Here is a 12,473-nt window from a genome sequence, read left to right on the forward strand (position 1 = left end):
GGATAGAGTCAGAAACCAGAGAGAGAGAGAGGACAGTGGATAGAGTCTGAAACCAGAGAGAGAGAGGACAGTGGATAGAGTCAGAAACCAGAGAGAGAGAGTGGACGGTGGATAGAGTCTGAAACCAGAGAGAGAGAGGACAGTGGATAGAGTCAGAAACCAGAGAGAGAGAGAGGACAGTGGATAGAGTCTGAAACCAGAGAGAGAGAGGACAGTGGATAGAGTCAGAAACCAGGGAGAGAGAGAGGACAGTGGATAGAGTCTGAAACCAGAGAGAGAGAGGACAGTGGATAGAGTCAGAAACCAGGGAGAGAGAGAGGACAGTGGATAGAGTCTGAAACCAGAGAGAGAGAGGACAGTGGATAGAGTCTGAAACCAGAGAGAGAGAGGACAGTGGATAGAGTCAGAAACCAGATAGAGAGAGAGGACAGTGGATAGAGTCAGAAACCAGAGAGAGAGAGAGGACAGTGGATAGAGTCAGAAACCAGAGAGAGAGAGGACAGTGGATAGAGTCAGAAACCAGAGAGAGAGAGAGGACAGTGGATAGAGTCTGAAAGCAGAGAGAGAGAGAGAGGACAGTGGATAGAGTCAGAAACCAGGGAGAGAGAGGACAGTGGATAGAGTCAGAAACCAGGGAGAGAGAGGACAGTGGATAGAGTCAGAAACCAGAGAGAGAGAGGACAGTGGATAGAGTCTGAAACCAGAGAGAGAGGACAGCGGATAGAGTCTGAAACCAGAGAGAGAGAGAGGACAGTGGATAGAGTCAGAAACCAGAGAGAGAGAGAGAGGACAGTGGATAGAGTCTGAAAGCAGAGAGAGAGAGGACAGTGGATAGAGTCTGAAACCAGAGAGAGAGAGGACAGTGGATAGAGTCTGAAACCAGAGAGAGAGAGGACAGTGGATAGAGTCTGAAACCAGAGAGAGAGAGGACAGTGGATAGAGTCTGAAACCAGAGAGAGAGGACAGCGGATAGAGTCTGAAACCAGAGAGAGAGAGAGGACAGTGGATAGAGTCTGAAACCAGAGAGAGAGGACAGCGGATAGAGTCAGAAACCAGAGAGAGAGGACAGTGGATAGAGTCTGAAACCAGAGAGAGAGAGAGCGGGGAATGACATGCGGAAAGGGGCCACGGGTGGAAGTGAACCCGGGCCTACCGCTCGAGACGAAAGTCTCAATACATGGGACGCGCGCCCTAACCATTGCGCCATGTTGGGGTTGTATCAAGTCAACTTTGGTTATATTCTTTAATAATTATACTTAATTATTAATAATATAAATAAAATATCATTAAACTATGTTTAATCTCGTTTTGGGGCACCAACCTGTAATCAGGTAAATATAACCAAAATATCACTCAAATCAGTCTCAAATTAGTTATTTAATGACTAATATTATTAATAATGAATAACTATATTTAATAAATTGAAGGTGTGAAATCCGTACACAAAGCCTTCTCACCCAGCTTATATCACAATGCAAATACACCAGTAACCACAAACAACTGCTCTCTTAAATTATAACAGAATTTATTTAAACAAAGCAACATCAATCCAAAATCAATGAACTTAATTAAACAAATAACTATTATAAACTAATCTAAGCAACAAACATTATCAAGCAAAGGCTTGTGGATGAGGTGTAAATGTGTGTGTGTGCAGATGAGTGTGTATGTAGATGTGTGTGAGAGAGAGAGAGAGAGAGAGAGAGAGAACAAGATGGTGGAGAGAGACAATGCACCATGTGGCTTCGTCACATGGTGACAAAATGGTGGACAACAAAGGAAGCCGTGTGGCTGCCTTTTGAAATAGTTTGAGCTCTCTGAGCTGAGTTCAGTCACTGTTACTTAAACACCAGAAAGCCAGTGGCCGGAATTTGATTCAATGGCAGGTACACTGGTCTTTCTGATTGTGAAAGCCGTTGACTGAAGGTAAACTAGCATAGCATTAAACACATAGACGAACACAGCAGTTCATTACAATAAAACAAATGCAGCAGCTTACAACAGATAATATACAGAATGTGACATCTCGTCAACAATGATGCATAATTATCAGTGGGTATAAAAGAAACATAACTATTTCTGAAACTATTTCTGCCCAGACCAAAGCTCTTACTTGGGGTAACTCCTGGTGATCGTTGCAAAGTTGGTTAGATCGTCACTCTGTTGAATGTTAAATCAGCAGATTCAGGCAGGTTTCCTTCGTGGCAGATGTAGGAGGAGGGTAGCAGGATTCAGATCTTCAACCAGAGCGCTGCTCTATAGGGTCTTCTGGTTGCAGGAGCCAAGTTCTTTATGTGTTCTTGTGGATTCAGGGATCAGTGGGCTTCCTTCAGCGCTCCTGTCCAGTTGCGTTCAATGACGTCTTACGAAAAATCAAAGGAAAGAAACTCTTCTTTTTGCTCGAACCTGATAGCATCTGATTGCGCCCAAAACTCCTGAAAATATGCCGTGGAAGTAGTCAGCTCAATCCTCTGATGCTTGAATTCAGCATGTGAAGAGCTACCTATACTGAGCAACCTCAGCTCTGGAGTTTAACTTATGTAAGCCAAGAGGAGGAAAGGCTTTGTCTCGAATGATGGAGTCCATCATATGGAGAGGGTATCCTCTGGTGTCGGCAGACCACACTTGAAGAGAAGGAAGCAATGCCTGGTGATTGCTTTTAAAGACGTGAGCAGGCCTCCTCCAATGAGGATAGAGAATTCAGACACCCCCCCACTTTTCACACCTATTTGTTGGTTTCTGTTGGGGGGTTGCTGGGCTAAGACCCCTTTGTTCAGTTCCCTCCAAAATACTCTAGTCAGGCTTGAGAACTGTGATACAGGCCTGAGTCGCTTGTCCCATGCACATGGCTGAGGCCCAACAGCCACCAGCGTGCCCCAAAACAGAAACTTTTTTAGAACTTTATCTATTGTGAACGTACAAAAGTAGGAACATAGATTAAATATATGAACCCCAAAAAGGGCATAATATGGACTCTTTAATTTGATTTTGTGCATTTATTAATTTATCATTTTTATTTCCTTCAGTCACGCTCTGGAGTCGTACACCGCCCTGCCTTACAACCAGAGGAGCCCCTGCCCCCCCAACCCCATCAACCGCCCCGCCTACCAAGGCAGCAACCCCATCAGCGACGTCTGGTCCCGCCACGCCCTTAATGTCCTCGCCAAGTACATGAAACGGTAACAAAAAGTTGAAATCAGCAGAACCACAGAGGACCCGAACAGGTTCTCTGTGGAACTCCACTTAAGGTTTAAATCAAACAGAGCTGCTGTTCTCCTCGTTTACGAGAAGATGTCGGAGGTTTATGATGTGTTCAGGTTCTTTATCTGCGTTTCAGAATCAACACATTGAATAAAAACACAAAAAAACATAAATCTGTTGATTATATATTTCTTAATATTAAATGACAGTAAATAATCCCGTACTGTATCAAACAGAGACGGGCTAACTGGCTGATTTGTAGCTGAAGGCTGCTGTGTGAACTAGCGCCGTAAAGACGTACTCACTTCTCACCAGATGACCTCGACCCGCTGACAAAGTTACATAGTGCTGAAAACAGGCGAGCGGGGCGCTCTGTGGATGCCATGAGAGAGACGCCATCCTCCCTGTTGGTGCTTCCATTAGATCGACTGTTTGAAGGAGGAGGAGTTACAGAGTGTCGCTTTAGGATTTTTCCGAACCGTGAGCAGGATTCCTGTTAGCACGATGTGTGATCGTTTGTTTGTTTGCAGAGCGGTGCGGGACCCTGAGGACCTGGAGGCCCGGTCCAGCATGCACCTGGCCAGTGTGTTTGCTGGGATTGGTTTTGGAAACGCTGGAGTTCATCTGTGGTGAGAGAATCGTCTCTGCTCACGTTAACCTCCTGAACATTTACAGATGTCACTCAAAGCTAACACTCCAGATTCTGGCCTGCAGTGCCTACATGTACCAGGATGCTTTGCGTGCCACATCGGCACTTTGCTGCCACCCTGTGATTCTACAGACATTTATGATACGACAAAGTCAGAGAGATGCAGAGACGATGACCTCGTCTCTCAGCTCACAGTTTATTAATAACTCTTAAAAGATCATAAACTCTGCAGGTCGTCACCTCTGACAGAGAAATATAAAAATATTAATAAATGTAATAAAAGTATGCAGCGTCTCAGTGATCAAAGTGTTCCTCTGTGCAGTCACGGGATGTCCTATCCGATCGCTGGCAACGTGAAGACTCACTCAGCGAAGGGTTACAGCGTGGAGCACGCCCTGGTGGTGAGTGACGAGAAGACGACATGGACCAGCTGTTTTCTTATGAAGACGACGTTTAGTTAGAGAAATGTTTGCGTCTATAACCGTCAATAAAGTGTGTGTGTGTGTGTGTGTGTGTGTGTGTGTGTGTGTGTGTGTGTGTGTGTGTGTGTGTGTGTGTGTGTGTGTGTGTGTGTGTGTGTGTGTGTGTGTGTGTGTGTGTGTGTGTGTGTGTGTGTGTGTGTGTGTGTGTGTGTGTGTGTGTGTGTGTGTGTGTGTGTGTGTGTGTGTGTGTGTGTGTGTGTGTGTGTGTGTCCTCAGCCTCATGGTCTCTCAGTCGTCCTCACGTCTCCGGCCGTCTTCAACTTCACAGCTCCAATGTGTCCAGAGCGCCACCTGGAGGCTGCAGAGATCCTTGGTATCTGTTCATAAAGCACAACACACACAAAACACAACCTGCACTCAGACAGACTCTGTGAGGCGTTCAGGTGCATTAACAGACTCTGTGAGGCGTTCAGGTGCAGCGACAGACTCTGTGAGGCGTTCAGGTGCATTAACAGACTCTGTCAGGCTTTCAGGTGCAGCGACAGACTCTGAGGCGTTCAGGTGCATTAACAGACTCTGTGAGGCGTTCAGGTGCATTAACAGACTCTGTGAGGCGTTCAGGTGCAGCGATAGACTGTGTGAGGCGTTCAGGTACAGCGACCTACTCTGTGAGGCGTTCAGGTGCAGTGACAGACTCTGTGAGGCGTTCAGGTGCAGCGACAGACTCTGTGAGGCGTTCAGGTACAGCGACCTACTCTGTGAGGCGTTCAGGTGCAGTGACAGACTCCATGTTAAGGTACAGTTATAATCCCTCTGTGTTGCGTTCAGGTGCAGACATCAGTCAGGTGAAGCGGGAGGATGCAGGTCCTGTTCTTGCAGACACGCTGCGTCAGTTACTGTACGACCTGAAGGTGGAGGACGGACTCGCTGCTGTGGGCTATAGTAAAGACGACATCCCGGATCTGGTGAAAGGAACCATCCCTCAGGTGTGTTGTGAGCTCACCTGCAGCCTGTCATATGTCACTGTGGGGACTCAGGTGTGAGCTCACCTGCAGCCTGTCATATGTCACTGTGGGGACTCAGGTGTGAGGTCACCTGCAGCCTGTCACATGTCACTGTGGGGACTCAGGTGTGAGCTCACCTGCAGCCTGTCACATGTCACTGTGGGGACTCAGGTGTGAGCTCACCTGCAGCCTGTCATATGTCACTGTGGGGACTCAGGTGTGAGCTCACCTGCAGCCTGTCACATGTCACTGTGGGACGTTTGAGATAAAACTGTTTCTGTTTGGCTGTTTCAGGAGCGAGTGACCAAACTGTCCCCCAGAGAACACACCGAGGAGGACCTGAGCCTCCTGTTTGAAGCCTCTATGAAGCTATACTGACCACACAGACACACACATACACACACACACACACACACACACACACACACACACACACACACACACACACACACACACACACACACTGTGTCTTTAAACTGATCTCCTGTCTGCTTTGTGTTGAGCTGCAGTTCCTCTAACAGCCACTAGATGGTACTGTTTCTCCTCTGACACTCACCTCTACCTCATTTTATATAAACAATGTTTCAATCAAAGACGGACTGGGATTCTTTTGTTGTGTGTGTGTCTCTGTGTGTCAATCATCAATCAATCAATTTTTATTTGTATAGCGTCAACTCATAACAAGTGTTATCTCGAGACACTTTACAAAAAGCAGGTAAAAGACCAACGATCTCAAGGTGCCAGTTTCCCCCCTAGTCTAAGCCTATAGCAGCATAACTAAGAGCTGGTCTACACCAGCACTAACTATAAGATTTATCAAAAAGGAAAGTTTTAAGTCTATTCTTAAGAATACAGACTGTGTCTGCCTCCTGGACCTCGGCTGGAAGGCGATTCCAGAGAGGAGCCTGATAACTGAAGGCTTTACCTCCCATAGTACACTTAGAGACTGTAGGTACCACCAGCAGGCCTGCGTCCTGGGACCGTTGTGGTCCCTTTTCCTAGTTCTAGTCAGTACATGAGCTGCAGCGTTCTGGACTAGTTGAAGAGTCTTTAGAGACCCACCAGAGCACCCTGACAAAACAGAATTACAATAATCCAACAAGGAGGTAACAAATGCATGAACTAGTTTTTCTGCATCATTTTGCGACAGGATATTCTTGATCTTGGATATATTACGAAGGTGAAAATAGGCTGTTCTTGAAATTTGCCTGATGTGAGAGGTAAAGGACATATCTTGATCAAAAAGAACTCCTAGATTCCTAACAGTGCTGCTAGATGCCAGGCTGATGTCACTAAGGACAGTCACAGCACTAGAAAAAGTCTCTCTGAGGTTCTTAGGGCCTAGCACAATAACTTCAGTCTTGTCTGAGTTAAGGAGCAAAAACATTTCTGGTCATCCAGGTCCTAACGTCCTTAAGGCACGTTTCTAGCTGACATAACTGACTGGTGCCATCGGGCTTCATTGATACAAAGAGCTGAGTATCATCTGCATAACAATGAAACTGTATGGAGTGTTTCCTCATAATATTTCCCAGAGGAAGCATATATAATGTAAAGAGAATTGGTCCAAGCACTGAACCTTGTGGCACTCCATGGCTAACTTTGGTGTGCATAGAGGACTCATCATTAACATGTACAAACTGAGATCGGTCTGATGAGTAGGATTCAAACCAACTTAAAGCAGTCCCTGTAATTCCAAGTAAATGTTCTAGTCTGTATAATAGGATCTGATGGTCAATGGTGTCAAAAGCAGCACTAAGATCTAACAAGACGAGCACAGACAGAAGTCCCCTGTCTGAAGCTAGAAGTAGATCGTTTGTAACTCTAACTAGTGCAGTCTCAGTGTTATGGTGGACTCTAAATCCTGACTGAAACTCCTCAAATAAACTGTTGTCATGGAGAAAGTCACACAGCTGATTAGCTACCACTTTCTCCAGGATCTTTGAGATAAAAGGAAGGTTGGATATAGGCCTGTAGTGAGCTAGAGTTCCTGAATCTAGAGTAGGCTTTTTAAGTAGAGGTTTGATTACTGCTACTTTAAATGACTGTGGTACATACCCTGCCAGTAAAGACATATTGATCATATCTAATATAGAGTTGCTAACTAAGGGAAAGACTTCCTTAAACAGCTTGGTTGGGATTGGGTCTAAAAGACAGGTTGACGGTTTTGACGCAGAAATAATTGAATTTAGCTCTGAAAGGTCGATTGGAGAAAAACAGTCGAGACTAATATCTGGTCCTGGAACTGTCTCTGCCGTATCAGACGTATCTGCACCAGGTAAGGGCAGGAGGTTACCAATTTTGTCTAGAGTAACACGAGTCCCCCATGTTGTCGGGGGACGAGTCCCCCAGGTTGTCGGGGGACGAGTCCCCCAGGTTGTCGGGGGACGAGTCCCCCGCGTTGTCGGGGGACGAGTCCCCCATGTTGTCGGGGGACGAGCCCTCCGCGTTGTCGGGGGACGAGTCCTCCATGTTGTCAGGGGTTGCTGATGGATCTGAATCTGAGAGCATCTTCTGTAATAAAGAAAAACAATCACAGAGTTAAATGTAAAGTATAATGAATTTTACTGTGATGTTTCTGCTTCAGACCTGAAATCAGATCTGTCCTCAGGTTCTGCTAAACTTCAGTTTACTTTAAAGACAGGAGAACTATTAAAGAGGAAAAACTAAATATATAATAAGACATGATGAATCCAATAATATGATCAGCTTTATGAATTTATGTTTGAAGACAAAAGTGTTCCTGCCACTTTCTATTGAAGATTATTGTAAACTGTCATCACATGGGCCAGCCTGATGAATTAAACTAATCTTAAATATTCTCATATAATCAGACAGCCAGTTTGTGTGCAGAACCTCACCGGAGCTGGAATCAGAGTCTGGACTGCTGTTTCCTTTGAGCATTGATTTCCTTGAAGACAGAAAGAAGAACAATTTAAACATGAACTTCTTGCAGAACCATAGAGGCTGTTAAAATCTTCTGCTAGTCTTCCTTACATTTTAAGAAGGATTATAAATTGTTACTAAAATTACTTTGATGCTGATAGCGGTTACAATAACACGGTCCAATCATATGAGAGATCATTTTACCTTTGAGTCCTATGTGGCGTCCACCTTCACAAGCTGCTGCTTCAGTCTGGCTGCATCATGGTCACCTACAGGAACACCACAGAAACTCAATCAAAGTACTTCACTTTATTTATCAGAGGATGTACTGCATGCAAAGTAGAATCTTTTTTAGCTGTAATTCCTCAAAAAGATTTGAGACTGCTTTGTTATTTGAGAGCACAGATTGTTTCTTTTCCCTTCTCTCTGTTTGCCTGTACATGACCTTTCAGTGCTGTAGAAGATGCTACAGTAAATCCTGGATCAGCTGTGTGGATGGTGTGACTGTGTGCTAAAGCTTTGTTAAAGTTGTCACACACATACTCATATGTCTTTGGAGAGTAAAAGTGCAGTGTGGTGGCAAACTGCTTATAAAATATAAAATAGTATTTTATTGGTGAGGTGCCCCAATCAAAGCGTCCTACAGAGTAGCAGCAGCTTTAGAGGGAGGAGACGAGCGCACTATGGAGAGGAGCGCACCGCAGGGGGCGAGCTGGAGGAGAGACGAGAGACCTGAGAAAAAATAAATCCCAGTTTAAAATATACTGTTGGTGAAAAGAGGGAAACAGGAAGAAATAAATGTTGATGTTGAAATTGTTTTGAATACAGAGGCTGTGAATGTTCAGTTATCTTTGGCTATAAAAAGGCAACAACAGCCTGTAGTTTAATCCTGGTGTTTCTCTTCGTTAACGATTATTGAAGCAAAATCAAAAATAAATGCATGACATTTAAAACATATTAACATGTGTGGGGGAAAACGTGATCTTTATGTCTTCTTTTATTGAGCCTCTGTCTCCTCCTAACTACAATAACAGCAGCATGTTGTGTGTAACACTGGTCTCCTGTGTTAACACCTTCCTTTCAAAGGTGATAAATACAGACACAGTCACAATCACCTCAATGTTTGTCAGGTTTTGTCAATTTTTAGAACAAATTCTGAATGAGCATCATTACATTTACAATATGATCAACTTGTGACTGTTGAATTGGTGGTGTGTGGAAGACAATGCAGAACATTTATCAGTTTAAACAGCATGATGCTCGGTTAATATTACATTACACCACCGCAGGTTGTTGATGTTTGTGTTCACGTTTCAGTTAGTCTCTTAAATCAGTAACAGTTATATTAAATCACATCTTACCTTTAGTTTTATCTGGATCTTAAATCAGTAACAGTTATATTAAATCAGAGCTTACCTTTAGTTTTATCTGGATCTTAAATCAGTAACAGTTATATTAAATCACATCTTACCTTTAGTTTTATCTGGATCTTAAATCAGTAACAGTTATATTAAATCAGATCTTACCTTTAGTTTTATCTGGATCTTAAATCAGTAACAGTTATATTAAATCACATCTTACCTTTAGTTTTATCTGGATCTTAAATCAGTAACAGTTATATTAAATCACATCTTACCTTTAGTTTTATCTGGATCTTAAATCAGTAACAGTTATATTAAATCACATCTTACCTTTAGTTTTATCTGGATCTTAAATCAGTAACAGTTATATTAAATCACATCTTACCTTTAGTTTTATCTGGATCTTAAATCAGTAACAGTTATATTAAATCACATCTTACCTTTAGTTTTATCTGGATCTTAAATCAGTAACAGTTATATTAAATCACATCTTACCTTTAGTTTTATCTGGATCTTAAATCAGTAACAGTTATATTAAATCACATCTTACCTTTAGTTTTATCTGGATCTTAAATCAGGAACAGTTATATTAAATCACATCTTACCTTTAGTTTTATCTGGATCTTAAATCAGTAACAGTTATATTAAATCACATCTTACCTTTAGTTTTATCTGGACACATAGAGAAATATTCTCCCCTCGTATATAGTCCTATGAATTTCAGCCTGCACGGTGAAAGTAAAACCTGTTCCTCTCGGTTTAGTCCACTTATCACTCAGACTGTAAACATGTACACATTAGTAATGATGCAGGCCAGATTACAATTATGTGACTTTGTTTTTGCCCTCGATACTTTTTTAAGACTTTATCAGACTTTTTATTTTTAACTGTAAAATAACTGTACAGTCAATGAACCGCATCTATGAGCGGATTTTATATTACGATTCTTGGTTTTAAATACAATTTCAATCACAATAACGACATAACAATATGAAGAAACATAGCATGTCAGTTATTAGGTTTGCTCATTTAATAAAATAAAATAAAAAGATAAATCATGCCGGATAAGTAACCTAGCTTTACAACATTTCTAACCTTAGACTGCTTATGTGTTAGCTAGCTAGATAACGACTTTAACCAATGACACATAAATCACTTTTTTACTTACCGAAAAAACTGCAAAGATCCGTTATCTCCCACAGGTCGGTTAGAACAGTTTACTGCAGAACAACTCATTTTACAGCTCCAAAAAGACGAAAAAACTGAACGGAAAAATTCAATGGCGTCTCGGCTTTCCTTCACTACGTAACTTTTGTTATTCACAAAGAGAGCTACGCAAGATCGGCGGCTGTCAATCATCGTCAAATATGACGTAAAATCCAGTTTTTAAACCTCAAATAACTTATTTAAAACAAACTTCACAGAAAAATGAGCACTTGAACACAATGTGGGGTGATAATAACTAATGATCACAGCAGAGTTTAGGTTTGGAAAAAAATGATGTGACGAGTATTTTATCCCATCTGTTATCATTGAGGAGGCGGGGCTTATGACCTATACTGCAGCCAGTCAGTAGGGGGAGCTCTACAAATAAAAGCTTCACTAGACCGGGGAGCTTGTCCCGTCCATTATTTTTACAGTCTATGGGACAGACGTATGGAATAGAAAATATTTTAACATTTTAACATAGTAACATTGCAGTTCTTTAAATAAATGAATACATAACATGTTCATTCCATTCTGCTTTCTCTCTATGTCAGATATGGTGATGTAAGCCTATTGTCTTTCTACTAAATACATCAAAAGTATTATTGTCCTTTTTCAGTGTTTTTTAACACCAATAATATTGTAAGTGGTAAAATTAGAGAACATTGGATTGCACATTTTAGACTTGAGTGTAACAGACTTGAGAGGTTTTCATACCTGAATTAAGGTGATTTAGGTCTTTAACAGAGACTCTTCACTGTCCCACACACACAGAGACTCTTCACTGTCCCACACACACAGAGACTCTTCACTGTCCCACACACACAGAGACTCTTCACTGTCCCACACACACAGAGACTCTTCACTGTCCCACACACACAGAGACTCTTCACTGTCCCACACACACAGAGACTCTTCACTGTCCCACACACACAGAGACTCTTCACTGTCCCACACACACAGAGACTCTTCACTGTCCCACACACAGAGACTCTTCACTGTCCCACACACACAGAGACTCTTCACTGTCCCACACACAGAGACTCTTCACTGTCCCACACACACAGAGACTCTTCACTGTCCCACACACAGAGACTCTTCACTGTCCCACACACACAGAGACTCTTCACTGTCCCACACACACAGAGACTCTTCACTGTCCCACACACAGAGACTCTTCACTGTCCCACACACACAGAGACTCTTCACTGTCCCACACACAGAGACTCTTCACTGTCCCACACACACAGAGACTCTTCACTGTCCCACACACACAGAGACTCTTCACTGTCCCACACACAGAGACTCTTCACTGTCCCACACACACAGAGACTCTTCACTGTCCCACACACACAGAGACTCTTCACTGTCCCACACACACAGAGACTCTTCACTGTCCCACACACACAGAGACTCTTCACTGTCCCACACACACAGAGACTCTTCACTGTCCCACACACACAGAGACTCTTCACTGTCCCACATCAGGAAATGCAGATTGTCCGAGACAATTTGGACTACTGATATGTCTACTATTTCTTTAATGAGTGTGCTAACTGGATTTTGTCTTTGGGTTAGATTAGGGGACATCCAGGGGCTTTCAGAGTGGTACTGGGTGTGGATTTAATGTATTCATGTTGTAATACATCCCAGAAGTCTGAAATGCAAAAACTGTCCCACATTAGGCGAATTCACCCAAATATATAGAGACTAACACTAAATCATTTCTCTATCAAACGACCCC

General features: G+C 42.9%; 1 protein-coding gene across 1 annotated transcript; it reads left to right on the forward strand.

The window, feature by feature from the left end:
• Positions 1 to 1,890: 1,890 nt before the first annotated feature.
• Positions 1,891 to 5,869, forward strand: LOC136178955 (hydroxyacid-oxoacid transhydrogenase, mitochondrial-like). The gene is made up of 7 exons (XM_065953451.1): positions 1,891 to 3,179; positions 3,732 to 3,830; positions 4,173 to 4,251; positions 4,549 to 4,645; positions 5,101 to 5,258; positions 5,571 to 5,672; positions 5,707 to 5,869. Exons 1-6 carry the CDS (start codon positions 3,172 to 3,174, stop codon positions 5,652 to 5,654), a joined length of 525 nt encoding a protein of 174 aa, XP_065809523.1. The 5' UTR covers positions 1,891 to 3,171; the 3' UTR covers positions 5,655 to 5,672; positions 5,707 to 5,869.
• The last annotated feature ends 6,604 nt before the right edge of the window (positions 5,870 to 12,473 follow it).

This window comes from Labrus bergylta, chromosome 4 (assembly GCF_963930695.1).
Source record: "Labrus bergylta chromosome 4, fLabBer1.1, whole genome shotgun sequence".
NCBI lineage: Eukaryota > Metazoa > Chordata > Actinopteri > Labriformes > Labridae > Labrus > Labrus bergylta.